The 17,290-nt window shown below is 39.4% G+C and overlaps 1 protein-coding gene and 1 long non-coding RNA gene across 3 annotated transcripts; one reads left to right on the top strand and one right to left on the bottom strand.

Annotated features, from left to right (window-relative positions):
- Positions 1–175: 175 nt before the first annotated feature.
- itga6a (integrin, alpha 6a) lies at positions 176–16,547 on the bottom strand. 2 transcript variants are annotated; one of them, XM_077580640.1, is made up of 26 exons: positions 16,301–16,547; positions 11,253–11,377; positions 10,965–11,044; positions 10,631–10,892; positions 10,426–10,557; positions 9,402–9,615; positions 8,223–8,416; positions 8,048–8,142; positions 7,800–7,927; positions 7,620–7,709; positions 7,479–7,540; positions 7,226–7,395; positions 6,763–6,906; positions 6,562–6,677; positions 5,537–5,699; positions 5,321–5,407; positions 5,150–5,229; positions 4,990–5,064; positions 4,804–4,906; positions 3,930–4,100; positions 3,761–3,850; positions 3,426–3,533; positions 3,015–3,113; positions 2,821–2,946; positions 1,537–1,661; positions 814–959 (listed from the first exon to the last, which is right to left on the bottom strand). In XM_077580640.1, exons 1-25 carry the CDS (start codon positions 16,468–16,470, stop codon positions 1,554–1,556), a joined length of 3,192 nt encoding a protein of 1,063 aa, XP_077436766.1. In that variant the 5' UTR covers positions 16,471–16,547; the 3' UTR covers positions 814–959; positions 1,537–1,553. The 2 variants fall into 2 exon arrangements, with proteins under 2 accessions (XP_077436765.1, XP_077436766.1); XM_077580639.1 differs by lacking the exon at positions 1,537–1,661 and having other exon boundaries at positions 176–959.
- Positions 2,484–16,640, top strand: LOC144060798 (uncharacterized). Its single transcript, XR_013296013.1, has 3 exons — positions 2,484–2,935; positions 3,026–3,157; positions 16,270–16,640. It is a non-coding gene; the product is annotated as an uncharacterized LOC144060798 (long non-coding RNA).
- The last annotated feature ends 650 nt before the right edge of the window (positions 16,641–17,290 follow it).

The raw sequence follows: 17,290 nt of genomic DNA, 5'->3' as shown, positions 1-17,290 counted from the left end.
TAAAATAATTAAGTACAATTATTTTCAGGATTTTAACCACTCGGCTAAGTTTAAATTAATAGGCTAGTAAGAAATAAGTAAATCAGCTACGTTAGTCAAACAGTCCATGCAACAACAACAAAAAACGAAATGTATTAAATACGACACTTTAAAAAAAGGATGCCAATAGCAAAGCTGAATTTTTTTGTTGTCTTTATTCGGCTTGACAATATTTACATTCCTGACAAATCTAATTCGGAACAGTTTGCTGTTCTTTTAAATTCACACAAAAAATGACTTTCAGTGACGACGCTACCTTAACATTTGTTCACAGTGAGTCGATTGCTATAAAAAAAAAAAACTACAAAAGTCCTTAAATACATACAGAAAGTCAACTGTGCCATGTTTGCATAGTTTGTTAAAATTTTGCAAGGTTTCATGCAATAGTACCACAACATCAGATCAGTAGTTCATTTTGTAATGAATGTTAGTCCAGTGCACACAAAACACTGGACATCTTTGGCTCCACTATACAAGTTTTATCAAAAAATAAATATACAATGTGCAGGAAAATATGTACAAAAGTTCCATGTAGAAAAATCATCTATACAGTATAGAAAGACTAACGAGCGCAGGAAGAAAATTATTTGACATCGCAAAGGATTGTCTTTAACTGGCTAGGGCACGTCACATAAAATATACAGAGCAGTATGAACAAATCTGCCCTCACAAAGATATTTGTCCAAAATTGTTGTTACGGCTCTTTTATCGTCATTTGATTGTGCTTTAGGTCAAGAGGTTGACCCGCAAAAACCTCATGAGTAACTTTCATTGTCAACCCACGTTGTCATCCACGGCTTCTTCTCAAAATGATCCAGCTTGACTTTTCCGTCTTCGTAGTGAGGAGAGTCCTTGCGGATCCGCACGGCGTGATACTGAGGGACGGTGTCCTCCTGCTTGGAGCGTTTGAAGAATCCACACTGGATGGACAAACATGGTGATTAAAAAGAAGGTCAAACGCATGCAATAGTTGCGCTGGCTGTACAAAAAGTACCGGTAAACAATGTTAAGCATGCTTTTCACATTTATTTGCATGTTTCCAAAAAGCCAAGCAGATATCAGCCAAGGCACCTGAAGAGCACACAATTGCACAAGGATGTTCTTTAGTTTTGGTTGTGTGCAATATGTGTCAGGTTAAATCTGTGCAGAGTCGACCCAAGCCTCCAAAAATTACATATTGTGGTAAATCGCAGTAATATTAGACGCACTTTGCAGAGATTTAAGGAACATGTGCCTGAGATGGGAGCCATTTGGCATCTCCTATTATCTGTTAGCATTAAGCTAGCAGACTTTAAGCTAACCGTTCTTTTAAACACGCAATGTGAAATTGACTTAATTTGTTGTTTAGTTTGACAGTTAACACAAAAATACTCCTCTAAGGCTTTAAGCAGGTGCGTCTTGGGTCGGCCCTGTGTCTGCACTTCCATAATAAAGCTGCTGTGGTGAGTTCATTAGTCGCAGCACATGCTGAAAGCTCTTTTTTTTTTTTTTTTAAACCTGGTCAGAGAATATAATCAGGCCTCAGCAGAGAGTTTGTCTTTGTCAGAAGGCTGAACATGGATCTCGGCCTTGTGATAGGCCGCATCGTACTGCTCTTTGGATGCTCTCTTGAAGAAACCACACTGAAGGGAAGGGGGGGGAGCAAGGGTGATCAATATCGCAAACAAAATCAGTAAAGAAAAACAAAAGTCACCCTGGTGTTTCCTGAAAAGACTGTCCAATGCAAAGCATGTGTTTCAACATTTTGTTCGTTTTTTTTAATCAGAAAAACAAACAAAAGGTGTAAATAACATAATAATTATATTTTCTAACCGGAGTATTGATTGTATTTTATTTTGGAATTTGCTTTGTAAATAGTCACTTCCGGTTTTGGGTTTACGAATTTATTTTGAAGTGTCACTTTCAGTGCCTTTTATACTTGAAGTAGCTTAATGGCGCTGGAAAAGTTTGTTGCACAACGTCGAGGATTGTCCTTATGTTGTATTGGTAGTCCCTCCGAAGAGGCAAAAGCTCTTAGGGTGATTTGGACTCACGGTGATTTGATGATGTACAGTGACGCACGGTGATTCATGGTGGAAATAATAAAACGGCAAATCATCAGTAAAGTTTCATCCTTGTACTGCTACAAAAGGTTATTTGTGTTTCAAATAAAAAGAACAGAGTTCATGGTCTCGCCATTTTAGTCTATTGGGCGTAATTCCACTAATGAACACGAGATGGCGGCACGCTTATATTGAGACGGTATCAATTTGAAAGAAAAAGAAGAAACTTATAAAACCGGCCTAGTTTTTGTTGAAAATAATTGAACCTTAGCCGATGTAATCCTGCTTTTTAAGAGGAAAGAAAGTGACAGCTTTAGGTTCATTTTATAGCATGCTTCTTTGGGCATGATTTTTTTTATGTATATTATCTGATGATAAGTTAAGTTTGTGATTTGTTTACTTTACACCGTTACACTGTCTACACAATATGTTTGTGTTATCCATTGCTCTCAATATATAAAATGTGTTTGTATTGTCTGAAAGTATGTTTAAAGACATTTTTAAAAAGTGCCGTAAATAGGAGTAGGCCTATTTTAAATAGAGCATTTCTATATCATGGATTCCACTTATTGCGGGGGTGGTTTTGGTTTGGAATGTAACCCCCATGGTGGTGGCGGGCGATTACTTTAAATGCTTTACATTGGGCAGTGCATCACTATTAGCCATTTGGCAAGAAAATCCCAACTTGATCATATTTTTCCCATTGACTGAATGCTAATGTCATTCCTTCCACTCTCACCTTCCACAGCAGACAGACCAACAATGCCAAAATCAAGATCCCTGCCAGAACAGCCACCACAATGATCCACCAGGGGACGCCACCATACTGGGCCACGGCACTCTCTGGGAACACTGTAAGTGTCACCTGCAACAACACACAGTTGATGGAGTGTAGACACCACAACCTATCCCACCTGACATCTTGTGGCTTACATCGGTGTCAGGAGTTCTTAGGATCATGTTAGTGGTCTGAGTATGGAGCACCAGTGAAGCCCTCACAATGATGTCCAAGGATGAAAGAGAAGTGTAATCCTGTGTCAAAACAAAACCAGATGAGTGTGATTCCAATAGTGGTGGTAAGTAACCAAATACATTGTTTATTACTCTACTTACAGCGAAACTCAAGGCAAAAATAAGTGATGTTTATTTGAATATTCCGAGCCCCTAATCACAAAAGAATCTCATAATGTTCACAAACAACTTCAGTAACAAATATCAGTAACATCCTCCCCAACCAGGCAAGCATCTGTAAATATCTGTAATTAAAGTGCGTTTGCCACCTCTGCATTCTATTGACAATAGCAAGAAGTTAAAATGAAATATAAAAAAATAGTAACATGTAACCTCCAGAAAGGTCGAGTTCCACAGACGAGCTCTGAGTTCCACTGTGGACCCGTCGAGTCCATGCAGGGGACACTTGAGCACCACACACTGCAAGTCTTTCCCACATGTCTAAAGAAAAAAAGAGTGTGTTAGACCTCCTTGTAAAAGGAAACTCAAGTCAGAAATGTTCTTTGTAATCATTTTATATGTGCCCCCACTAGTCAAAACACGGTATTCTGATTAATATTGCATTCACGGAATAAGAATTAATAATATTAATCCACCCATTTTCATCCATCTCAGGAGTCCATCTTTTTGAATAGCTTGCTCAATTTTATGCAGAAAAAAATGCTCACCAAAATCTTATTCTTGTCTGACTTTGAGCAAGTCTTGCCTTTGTTTTTTTTCTGTGCAATTTCACGTTTTGTCCTGAAAGCAGAGCTCTCCTGAAAGCACATCAATTCTCAAAAATTATCAAGGATTATTTTTTTTTTTAACGTCAGTCGCTTTTGTATTCAAATGCACCTGGATGTGTTTTACAGGGTTGATCTCAGTCTCAGGTGTACAAATGACATCGTGCTGCCCTTCTTTAGCATTCATTTTCACCAAGTACAAAAGCCATTTGCCATTGTTGTTGGATTTGGGCCAATGGATGTGCAGTGAGGATTTGACGGAAGCGTCCCACAAGTTGTTAATCTGATAGGGAAAAAAAGAAACAGTGTTAGACCTAATTTATTACGTTTTTTTTTTTTTATTAAAAAAATTGATGTTTCAGTTTGTCTCTTTTTTTAAAAATTGGTAGCCAAAATTCTGCCAAATATCAGCACTGGCCTCAGAAAATCCATGTCAAGTTTTTGTTCTTGAACCCTAGCTACATTCAAAATCAACCCCACCTTTTAACTCATTTACTGCCATTGACAACTATAGATGTAAATAAAAAATTTATATGAACTATTTCTATTAGTTTAACAATTTTTCATTTCATTTAATTTTTTATGAAAACCTATTTCACATTTTACCTTTTTTTATTGTACATTAATAACAGATATAAAATGATTAATTATGATTAAACGGCACTTATTTTTATTTTATTTTTTTAAATCAGGCCCATCAGGTGCTAAATTTTTTAAAATTGTAATTAATCGCTTGACTTCACTAATTAACGATTAATCACAAATTTTATATCTGTTCTAAATTTACAATAAAAAAAAAAATTCTAGGTTTTTATGCTCTTGTTAGCAAAAGGGGATTTTTTTTTTCAAACTAATAGAAATAGTTCAAATGAATTTTTGACGTCTAAAGCCGTCAATGGCAGTGAATGAGTTAAGCATAACCACTCAATTTGTTGAAATTGAGCAGGCCGGCGGCTAAATAATTGGGTCATCATATCGCAACATACCCTGAATGTGTAATTGACCAAACTGCCGATCTCCTCTTCACTCTTCATGGCGCTCTCTCCTCTCACCGCCCCTCCGAATGAAACCCGGGGAGGGTTGGCTTCCCTGATGGGGACGAGCGAAATAATAATGATGACCTCCTCACATCCATGCTCTGTTCACGTTCTTGCGGCCTGACACAAACATACCCAGTAACCGACAACGGCAATTCAATCATCACTTTGGCATTGACTCTCACAGGAGCCAAATTCTGTACGCTGGTTCTGAATAGAAAGAAAAGCGAAAAGTTGTAAATACAGGAAAAAGTACACAATACGGCAGAGTTGCAGGTGAGCTAGTAGTTGTTACGTTTGGAGCTGCAGGTCGATAGCGATCTCTGTGGTCTCCAGCGTCATCGCCACAGTGCTCAGGATGATGTAAAATGTGACCTTAGTGGAAAAAGCCCTTCTTTGTTTCAAATGCAAATACAACAAAAGCTTCAAAAGTGCTGCCTAAGGAATGTCTTGCCTGAGTTCGTACCTCTGAGCCCTGTTTAAACGGGTTACCGAGCTCACAGTCGGCCTGAGAGCCGTTTTGATTAGCGACGCAAATCACCTGCTTGTCCACCTACGGGAAAGTTAGAAAAACACTTCAGGAGAGTAAAGTCCTTCCATGAAATCCAAAATGGGCCAATCGTTCTGATATTTTCAGAGGTTCAGACATTTTGCTGATGATTGATTGCAGTTTTCAATTTACCATGGTGCGATGCGAGCGGACGCCCGAGTACGACAGCGTGTCGGGAAACGACCCCATCAGCTTGGCTTCGTAGGCGTCGTCTCCGTTCACGTTGCTGACGGTCAACCGCAGAGCCAAGTCCTTCCTCTCATACGTCAGATGAAACACGGACATGTTGTCTCTGCTGTGGATGCACAAATTATTCACGGATGAACGCATACTGCTGTTGAACGTGTTAGCAACATGGGCAGGAAATCCTTGGAGTCTACTTTATCCAAATTTCATTTTCTAGTTTTTGTCCTCTTTAGGCTCATGAGCGAGCTGCAGCCTATCCTAGATGACTTTGGGGGAGACTTGAATCGCATATGAATGATGTGGAATTAATATTGGGGAAAAATTTGAATTAATTTTCAACATGTTGAAAATCAATGCCAAGTTGAAGGGAATGCGCTGAACATAGAGACATTTGAATGAGAACGATGTGAATCTGTTATGTTGAACGTGCCATTGGAAATGTGAAATTGTGGGAAAACTGCATTTTTTAAATGAGAAAAATAATACCCCGCATGGTGTGAAGTTTTGGAATATGTTGAAGTTGGAATGGTGAGAATCGGTCTAGAAATGTGCAAGTAGAAGCACATCAAATAAGTGAGGACAATAAAATATGACGTTATATGGTGTAAAACTAGGTGTAAAATAACGCTTAAAAACTAAAGTGCAATTAGGCGGTGATTCCTTCAAGTACCACTAGAGGGAGCCCGCATACCACTAATACAGGCATCACCGATCTTTTTAAAACTGAGAACTGCTCCTTTGGTACTGATTAATATGAAGGGCTACCAGTTTTATACACACTGTAAAAATAAATATTTTGGGGGTAAATCATCTCATTATCATCACGCTTGCTAGCTTGTTTCCATAAATGCTATGATTTGATTATACGCCACAAGACTAACCCTTGATGTTGTAATGCGTGAATTTCCCTTTTGAGGATCATGGCGAGATTATCTTTATTTTATTTTTAAGAGGTTCTTTCTGTTACTCACATGGGCAAAGGCGAGTAAATGTCTTGATTGCTCTGCTTGTACAGCAATTTGTATTCCATCATCAGATTACTGCGACAAACATGATCGCTTCCGCATCCTTCCTTCACAAAATTCACCTACAAATACAATGAAAACAGATAGCATGGTGATATGTTTACTCACTTTTACATAAAAAAAAAAATATTTGAATTGTTGCTTTACCTCGACAGTTTCTTTATTCGAATGAGAAGAGTCCAAAATTGGCATCAGCTGTGGGAGGCTGCTCTTTACCTTTTGTCGCTTCGTACCAACTATTTGTGCGGACACTTCGATGGGAATGCTTCGCATCTTATCCTTTATGTTGTCCTGTACAAAGAAAGGCATTAAGTTGTGGGTGTGTTTTTTTATTTATTTAAAAAAAAATTTTTTTTTACAAATAATGTTGGAAAATATGGAAGGCAAGTATGAAATTGCAGATATGATAGCGACAGATCAGTTTGTGGCTTTAGCTTAATTCTTTTGGCTAGTAAGATAGCTAATAATATTGCTGAGCCTTGTGATGGTGGTTGTTTCATGTTGGATAATGTAACTATTAAATACAGTCATTTATGTAACATGGATTCATGAGTGTGTACATGCTAGATGTAAGGTGTCGATGCTTTATGCTCATCTCCGCGCCCCCCACCTTTAACTTTGCTTTTATCTTAATGCATGTTTCCTGCTTTTGTCCTCGGAGGTCCACGGTCCCATTAAACTGGTGTTCTGTTTCCGAGTTGGATTTGTTCACGAACACGACTCTTGAGAGCAAGCCTTGTTTCCTGCGAATTCCGTCCGCCTCCACAGAATAGCTGATAGCTGCAACGGAATAGGACAAAACAAGATGTGAGACAAAACAAGCCGTCCATGTGGATAATAAAAATCAAAGATGATTTCCGTACTTATTCTCGGGTTGTAAGACGCGGTGTTTGCTTTATAGCTGAAGCAAGCATCCACGGCGAAGCTAAAGACAGAAAAAAAAGCTTTCTGCTAAATTGTATGAAACAGTTTCCATTATGAAACAATGTTGAAGGAATATTTACCAGATGTGGTTTCCACAGTTCTTTATTGTCAGGTCAATTTCCCGTGGGGAGATTTTCACAACTCTGTGGATACTAATGACTGGTCTTGCCCTGAAAAAACAGTGAAATGACATTTGTAAATAAAAATCCTCCAACACATATTTGTGGAAATACAGATTAATGGATTGGAATATTAAAAACCTGTAAATGAGCGCTGAGTCAGACAAAGAGCCCACGGCGAGGTCTGGATAAGAGTTGCTGTCCAGGTCCATGTTCCCTGCCAGAGAATAGCCAAACAGTCGGATGTTGTAATGTTTTCCGGAAATAATCTGGAAGCAAATACAAAAAACACTTGGAAGTAATTCCAATGAAACAACTTCAGAAATTGCAGCAGGAAACAAAAACACTCAATTGATTTCAATGACACTTTGAGGCTAAATCAAACCAACCTGAGCCGGGCGTGCGTTTATTCCCTGTGCTGAGCCGTGATAGATGTAGACCTTTCCCGCACCGCCGTCATCATAAGGTGCTCCGATGGCGATGTCTGATTGAGGGTGGAAAAACAGTTAATGCAACAATATACCAGTTAGCAAGCAACAAATTACATCAGCGACAGTAAATGACCTTCATAAGAGTCTTGATTGACGTCTCCAATGTTCTCCACTGCCAGACCAAACATGGAGTCCCTGGTCCCGTTGAGACGGACTGGTGCGACGCCTCGCCACCGGCCCGCCTGGTTGATGTAGATATAAACAGCCCCTCCAACGTCTTTGTCCTTCATGTAGAACTGGGGCGCTCCCACGACTATATCCTGCCATCTGGGTCAAATAGGCACGATATCAGTATTTTGGTACGGCATCATTTGTCCTTGCTGGTTGCTAAGCGACCAAACAGAAAGTAGCCTGTTGCCTTTTCCCGCTGGTTTGTATTTGGCAATATGCATTTGTCACTGTTACAAAGCTTTGCTAATAATATGGAGGTGGAGAAAAGGAAAGCAGGTTATGCTATATCGTGTTTTAAGCTAATATTTAAGCTAACTGGCAGTTTGTATTTAAAGTAGTCCCCCTAGCTTGGTAATATGCATTTGTCACTGTTACAAAGCTTTGCTAATAATATGGAGGTGGAGAAAAGGAAAGCAGGTTATGCTATATCGTGTTTTAAGCTAATATTTAAGCTAACTGGCAGTTTGTATTTAAAGTAGTCCCCCTAGCTTGGTAATATGCATTTGTCACTGTTACAAAGCTTTGCTAATAATATGGAGGTGGAGAAAAGGAAAGCAGGTTATGCTATATCGTGTTTTAAGCTAATATTTAAGCTAACTGGCAGTTTGTATTTAAAGTAGTCCCCCTAGCTTGGTAATATGCATTTGTCACTGTTACAAAGCTTTGCTAATAATATGGAGGTGGCGAAAAGGAAAGCAGGTTATGCTATATCGTGTTTTAAGCTAATATTTAAGCTAACTGGCAGTTTGTATTTAAAGTAGTCCCCCTAGCTTGGTAATATGCATTTGTCACTGTTACAAATGGAAAGCCCTAGCTTTGCTAAAAATATGGAGGCGGAGAAAGGAAAAGCAGGTTATGCTATATCATATTTTAAGCTAACATTTTTATTATTAAAAACCATTAAAAGAAAACACCTAACCCTCTTAGAGTATATCTGGCGGCGCAATCTCAAACAAGTTTTCGTCATGGTTTCAGTTTCAGGTCAGCTGTTGTCACTTTTCTGACACACAGTAGTACCCTGGCATCTATTATTTACAAACGGAATGAAATGGTCGATTCATGCTGTCAAAGTGCAACACACCCGTCCCCGTTCAGGTCTGCTACGGCCACATCGTATCCAAAAGAAGACGCCAGCCCGGGTCCGTACAGAGTGTGATCCACAGCTAGTCGGGCCGAGCCGTGGTTCTCTTTCCTCAGTAGCAGCACGGCTCCACTGTGATTGGCTCTGGGTGCCCCAGCAACCACAGTTAGGCTACGCCTCCTGGTGATGCTGTGACCAGAGTCCAGGGAGAATCCTAAATGTAGAAGGAATTTAAGAATTAAAGGGGAAGTCAACCTTTAAAATTTATTGACAATATGTTCTATGCAGCCCCACTAGTCTAAATAGGGTATTTTAACTAATATTACATTTGGAGCAAAATCCCGCCGTTTTATCAATCTCAGGTGCGGCCATTTTGCCACTTGCTGTCGACTGAAGATGACAACACAATTACTCAGGGCTCAGGCAACGACCAATCACAGCTCACCTGTTTTTTGAAGATGAGCTGTGATTGGTTGTTACCTGAGCAACTGTGATGTCATCTTCAGTCAACAGCAAGTGGCAAAATGGCCGCCCCTTGAAATGAATAAAAATGGCTGGATTTTGCTTCTCAACTCAACTGTAAACATTTCTTGACAATAATATGTTATATGTGACCTCACTAGTCTAAACATGACATTGTGATTAATATTACATTTGTGGAATATGAGCAAAATCCAGCCATTTTTATTCACCTCAAGGGGCGGCCATTTTGCAACTTGCTGTCGACTGAAGATGACATCACAGTTACTCAGAGCTCAGGCAACGACCAATCACAGCTCAGCTGTTTTCTGAAGCTGAGCTGTGATTGGTTGTTACGTAAGACCTTAAGAGGCAAAATGGCCGCCCTCTGAAATGAATAAAAACAGCTGTATTTTGCTTCATAACTCACATTCCACAAATGTAATATTAATCACAATGTCATGTTTAGACTAGTGAGGTCACATATAACATATTATTGTCAAGAAATGTTTACGGTTGAGTTACCCTTTAATGGTTGCCAATGGCAACTTGTTTTGTGTCTCACCGAGGTAGCTATTGGCAGGTACAGGTACGAGCTCAGGATTCAAGACGTGCTCATCGCCGATTTCATAAGGCCCGTCGTCGTACACGCCCATCTCCATCAGGGTGTTGTTTTTTTGCTCCACGCGTACGATGCCTAACAGGGAGAAAAGTCAATCAGTCAAACACACCCGACCTTGTGACCATTCGTGTCCTGCAAATGTCGAAACCTTTCCAGTTGTACGCTCCAGGCGCACCAAAGACCAGGTAATGGTAGTCCTTGGTGAAAGTGGCGGCCAGACCCTGCTGACACGACCCGAACATCTCATGGCCTCTGGTCCTGCCCTCGCAGAAGTTCCAGTTGCCGCCGTCCTCGTCGGACAGCTCGTCGATTGTCAGGTCTTGGCTCAGGACGTAGCAGCGGCCTGTGATGTCGCGGGCCTCCTGGGGCGTGTTGACAAACCAGCGCCTCTGGTAGCGATGAGCGCACGTCTGAAGTGGGAAGATTTTTTTGGCGTTTGAGTTCCATTGATTACGTCTACATGGATGCGTCGAAATACTTACCACAATCTTCCCCCCAGGTCCTTGACTTTGTACTGTGACCCCCATCCACTGGTTCTCCTTGTTCTCAACTCGGATATCCTCTTTCAAAGTTTAGACAAAGACAAAGCCATGGCATGAACATGGATACACAATAGAAACTCAAATTAACGCAGCAAAGGGGCCATCAGTGGGTTACCTACAGACAAGATTGGGTGGGACATGGAAAATGAGCTACTGGTAGACAGAGCTGATTTTGAGACTAATTCCGATTTACCCTTAAATTCACAACCAAAGAACGTCCTTTCTTACCTTTACTGTCAAAAAAAATGCGCTCGCAATCAGGAGAGTAGCTAATGTCACATTTATAAAGTCCTCCGGTGATGTTGGCGTGTTGTTTTCCCAAAGCTCTGGCTCGGGGGGCACCGATCAACAACCTGAGAAAAAAAAAAAAAATGACATAAAATGCGTCAGTTCATCATACAGACACATGGTTTGGCCTAAAACGAATTGTATGCAATTAATTGCTGAGTGAACCATTTTGCCCCCTTTGCAACATGGAAGACAAATGCACACGCTCTTAAATTGTATTAATTCATTCATCCATTGTTTAATGTCCATTAATGTGTTAGTGAACAAGAAAGAGCTGCGCAACCACTATCCATGAAAAAAAAGAAGAAGAAAGAAAACAAGACTGCAAATGAAAGGTGAAATGATGTGAGAGCAGGTTGCAGACACGGCACAGCAACCACAACAACTTCCTGTAGGTTCATAATTCAATTTCTGCATGTTTCCATTTTGTGTATGCGTTCACATTCAATCAAAGTGGTTGGAGATTTTTTCATCTGCACAAATGAGTGTATTTAGATAGCACTAGGGCCCAACTGACATGATTTTTTTTTAAGGCAAAAATAATAATAATCGGATATCCCATTAACCGGACAATTCATTTAAAAACTACTGTTATATAATGCTTAAAGCAATAAAGATGAATTACAGGCAAAACATGTGACTGCATTACTTTTTCCTTTGGTATTTAACTTTGCAATACAGAGAAAAATTTGTTTATTTTTTCTGACTTAAAAAAAAATTGTTTGCTTCAATGTGATTTTCTTTGTCTTCTGTTGTAATGTCTTAATGTGGGGGGAAATATCAGACAATATCAGCATCGCATGTCAGTTGATCCAACCAATATTTAGCATAATCTCTCTTTACAAAACTCCAAAAACACAATACTAGAACAAACTGAACGGGCAAATACTGGTTCTGCATTTGAAACTGCTCTGAACACAGAAACATCCCTCTCCTAGCTTACAATGCGTTTCGGTCAAACATAAACAAAAAACATTGATAAGTCAGTTTGTTTTGTCTGTGAATATTTTCACTTGACTGTGCGTACTCTTCACCTTGATTATCTTTTTATAACTGACCAAATAACATCGCGAGTAGATGAAACTGTGTAATGTAATGAAACAGCAATTCCTACGCAAAACAAGTTGAGTTCAAGGACAATCACATGTGCTGCATAAGCAATTTGAAAAGCAACATTGCAGAAGGATTTGGATCTTCTATCTGTATACCATAGTGATAGTAAACAAGACATTTGAAAAATTCTAGACAATGCGGGCACTGCCCATAATAACTGCAGGAATTTCCTCAAGGGACAGAAAGGAAATCCTGTCTAACATTTTCGACTCTTGGGGCTTTTAGGTGATTCTTCTATTGATCTTGTAGACCAGCATGCCTGTAGTACGCACCTCCTGGGGAGGTCTGGCGGAGAGACCCGAGAGCAAACTGTAAAGCCTGTGCTCAAACAAAAGACCAGCGACACGCAAATATAAACAGGAGCTACAAAGTTGCCTTTATGTTGACATTTCAGCAGCTGAACGACAGCAGTTCGGCTGCCCACGTGTCAAGGACGATTTTCTGGGATCATCATTTTTAAAATGATAACGGGGCCCACACTACTCAATAGCTGTACAAGATGTGGAAAAGCACATCAGTGTTACAATTGTAAAGCAAAGCTCCCGGGGAAAGTTGTAGAATTTAGCAAGTAACTGAGGGTTAATATTGACGTTTACATGCAACGCGGCCTTCTGGTAGACTAGTGGGGCAGCGGTTTGCTCTCCTAAATGAAATTCATGATTTCTTTCATCCAAGACAGTCTAGATGATTTTTCAAGGGTTTTTTTTTCTATGGCACTGCGAACAGACCACAGTTTGTCAGTTGAAATCATTTTTCCTAACCCTTACACACACTGCACTCTAAAATCCCCTCGCAAATCCTTAAAGGAGACCAAAGCTATTTGTTTCGTGACAATACTGTATGTGCACCGCACACACTCCACTTTACCGCCATCATGTTACATCACAGTTTGTCACTGCGGTGGAATTGAGAACGGAACACACAGTGGCTGCAAACAATGATTTTGCTGCTTTTTTGTTAACAGGTGTGCAACAGCTGTGCACGGCATTCACACGCCATATGTTGATTCAAGATTACAACTCTTGAGTCAACACTTCAACAAATATTCAAAATAAAGCCAATGTGTTTATGTCCCTTTAGAAATGACGTTAAAGCAAAACAGCCACATTTTAGCCAGGAATGTCTTGACTGATGATAATTAGTTTGTGTTTAATCTATCGGGTTACACATGCGCAGATGGTCCTGCACGGCCAGTCCATGTCGCCTCTTTTCTCAGTTTTCACTAACTTTTTTTTTTTTGCCTTTTCAAAATGTTTTGTTCATAACGTTATGTCATTACATTGCTTATTATAGTGTTTTGTTTTTTTTACTTACCAAACACGCTAAGCTAATTCAACTACAATTGTGTGTGAATCCTAAAAAGATGACACTGCTAAAACTTGGACTAATCCGGAATATCATAGCAATATCATTCTTAATACGATGAGATGTAAACAGTCATTACTGTATTAGTCTTTGTAAAATAACACGCAGTGAGTGTTTGACTTTCAGCATTCGCGCAACGCAAATGTTACGTAATGCGTTAATAGTCCAATTGTTTCTGTTTCACTGAGTTGCGTGCTAGCTAATCATTTTTCACATGCTTTGTCGTGAAACTAAACACAATTTTCTTGCGCTCAAGAAACGAGCAGTGAGCGCGCTTCCGCTCTTCTTCATGAGCTCATCTCATGTGACTCGGCGGCTAATTAGCCCGGCAAGTCAAGTGAAAGCTCATTGAGTGCAGAGCCAGCTAATGAACAGCTGACCACTTCCAGCTGTGAAGCGCCACGCTGACATCATGGAAGCAACAGTGAAAAGTTCAACACTCGTTTTTAGTCATCTGCAGTGAGCGCTTCAGGGCGGAAATATGTCATTAAGTCTGTATCTCCTTCTCGTTTGACGACTCATCCATCCGTCCATTTTCTACAGCGCTTATAATCATTTGGGTTGTAGGGGAGCTAGCGAGCTAGCACATTAACAACCATTCACACTCATGCACATGATTTACGTATTCCATCTGTGACATTTTTGTTTGGTGGCGTGCTGTGAGATTTTTCTATTGCTAAATAGGTGCATTGGCTTAATAAAGGATGGGGGAAATCTGCCTTATAACAAAGGTTGACCTAGCAGGACCCCTCACGTTGGGCTAGCACTAGCCTCTGCGCTTACGTGTAAAGACATTGTGCCTTTCTTAATCCATATTTGTTTGAGACTTCCCATTTAAAAAACACTTTTTGATCTCAATCATTTTTAGATTAAATGGTCTTTAACCAGTTATAGAAACGTTCCCTTAGCTTAAAGCTAACAAACAAGGCAAAACTTTATTGACATGCTAACAGTTAGCATCGATAGTCGCAGGCTATTTGAACATGTAGTAGGATAATACTGAAAATAACTATTGAGGATGAAAGATGATTTGAGACATGAGTAGTCAGAATAAATTAAACTCATATATCTCAAGGCAATGCTGTATATTGAGATACGAGTGTCATTTTTAATGCCATTTCTTGATCTTCACTGCAATACTTTGATTGCGTTCTTACCCACTATATTTACTTGCCCTCTAAAAGTCAAGCCAATAACAATGTAAACTACAAAAAGCTATTTTTTTTAATTAAAAAAAAAAGAAACATCTCCCAAAACTTCCACCCTGCATGAGCTGCCTTTGCCCACCACAGTCAAAACAGCAGCGGAGATAAAATTCCACAGGTTTGTAATCTCTGTGAAATCTCAGTGACTGCCGTTATGAGGGCTTGTCGTCCCAGCCGCCTCCGCTCGCACTGCTGCAGGGTCAGCATGTGTGCAGGCAAACACCGGACGCAAGCTTCAACACGCCGACCCTCTCGCCGCCTTCAAGGTTCTGCTAGCTAGAGGAAGGCGAAGAGATGATAAGAGTCCCTCAAATCAGTTTAGGCAGAATTTAAACAGCCTTATTCTTGCATTCTTGCTCCCTCGGGCTTGGCTTAGAGGATTCTTAAAAACAAACTGCAACAAGGGGATTTGACAACTTGACATTAGTATTTTAGCTGCCTCATTTCTTTTACTGTCAACTTGAAAATACAAATGTGTGGCCTACATTACACCCTATCTGTTATACCAAATAGTATTAAATAATTTAAATTGAGTTACTAGCTTTATTTTTAGGCTTGTTTATATTAGGTGTAATTCCACTATTAACCACTAGATGGCGGTACACTAGTTTGAGCTCATGTAAATGTCAAAGAAAAAGAATGAAACAGAAAGTACTGCATCCCTATAATCCTGCTTTTTATACCTACAGAAAGCAACAAATGTAGGTTAATTATATGCTATTTATCTTTGGGCATGATTATTGATGTATATTGTAAGATGATATTTTGCTTTTTTTGCTCTCTATAGTTGCAACGTGATTGTGGTGGTATCAAGAGGTGGATTAAATCCTTACTGAATGTAGCAAATACCACTTGCCTTCTAGCTCATTCTGAAATAACTGCAACAAGGGAGCATTTTACAACATGAATCTACTTATTCTCTCAATGAAACCGTAAGCCTTAAATTCATGCATTTAAAATGTGTGCGTGGGGAAAAGTTGAGAGCAACATCTTCCTGAGGCCACCCGGTTTGACCTTACAGCACATTTGCATGACACTTGTCACCATTGTTTGTTCATTTGTCTTCAGCCTGCATGCTTCTCACTTCTCATGCATACATCACAATAACACGGTGTTAAAATACACACAATGGAAAGTACTTTTTAGGCTACCACAAAAAGTTTAATCACTGTTTTAAAAGGGAAAGAATGCATCATGCTGTTACAATGTTGTAAATTGGGAAAAGTGAGAATTAGCTGATAATGCAGCACTTGTGTGTGTGTGTGTGTTTTAAGATATTCCCTCCAGAGGAGATGACAGACTCACATTCGTTTGTCCGGGTTGAGCTGCCGGTGCATGGCGAGAGAGAATCCGAACAGACTCCCAGGCTCTCCGTCTTTCCTGATCACATAGTTGGTGTCCAGGTTGAAGGTCAGCACAAGAGATGCGTTCAAAAGGTACAAAAATGCCAAGCAAAGTCCCAGTCGCATCAGCATCCCGGTGAGTGTTTAGAGTGCAAAGTTGCAGAAGCTCAACCCTCCAGTGCTCTCAGCTCAGCCGACTGAGACACTGGAAGCCGCCGCGGGTTGATTGTCCTCAAGGTAGCCAACTGATGTGATCCACAGCGCCCCCTTTGGTCAAACTATGGAACAACAACAAAGAAGAGCGCCAGAAAAATAGAGAAAAAAAAAAATCTCAATTCATGTGTTATTTCAGAAAATTGCTTTAAATAGTACACCTTAAAGATAACTTTTTTTTTTTTTTTTTTTACTAATTAAACCACTTTTTTGTAATCACTCAAAATTCCTAAACAATGGCTGTTTCATAAAACAAATGCCGTTTTAGTAAGGAATTTACTCAATTTCATCGCTGTTATTGCTATGAATATATTTCTTAAAGTACCGTGTATATTTTTTTAAAGTGTTTTAATTCAATCCCTTTTTCTAAAAAATAAAATACAATAAAAAGACACTATTGACGTCAACATGGTATTACAAAATAATCTTAAAACAGACCATTAACAATTTTAATTGACAGTTAGATAAGCAGCAGCCAAAGAAAGAAAGAAAGCGTTAAAAAAAACTTTTCATTTTTTGACTTTTTTTTTACATAGTCATGCTAAATTTGTGAGAGTGAGCAGTTATAAAATTTATTTCAAAAATTACATTTTACTAATAAGTCATTTTGTACTAATTTTGCCTTATTTTACATATTAAATTCCTAAGACAAAATATATGTTTCAGAAAGTACACATATTTTTCCAAACAAACAAAGCAGCTTTAAATTCATAAGAGATTTTAAATGCTCAAAAACTCA

The sequence above is a fragment of the Vanacampus margaritifer genome, chromosome 11 (assembly GCF_051991255.1).
Source record: "Vanacampus margaritifer isolate UIUO_Vmar chromosome 11, RoL_Vmar_1.0, whole genome shotgun sequence".
Classification (NCBI taxonomy): Eukaryota; Metazoa; Chordata; class Actinopteri; order Syngnathiformes; family Syngnathidae; genus Vanacampus; species Vanacampus margaritifer.
The sequence above is the reverse complement of the archived record's forward strand: the minus strand, read 5'-3'. Positions and strand labels throughout refer to the sequence as shown.

Coding starts and splice junctions, on each gene's coding strand:
- itga6a (XM_077580639.1), bottom strand. CDS start 16,470: ATGCTGATGCGACTGGGACTTTGCTTGGCATTTTTGTACCTTTTGAAC. Junction 5,700..6,561: donor ATTTACTCGCCTTTGCCCAT/GTGAGTAACAGA, acceptor GTGCATCCACAG/CAGAGACAACATGTCCGTGT. Junction 3,114..3,425: donor GGAACTCGACCTTTCTGGAG/GTTACATGTTAC, acceptor GTTTTGACACAG/GATTACACTTCTCTTTCATC.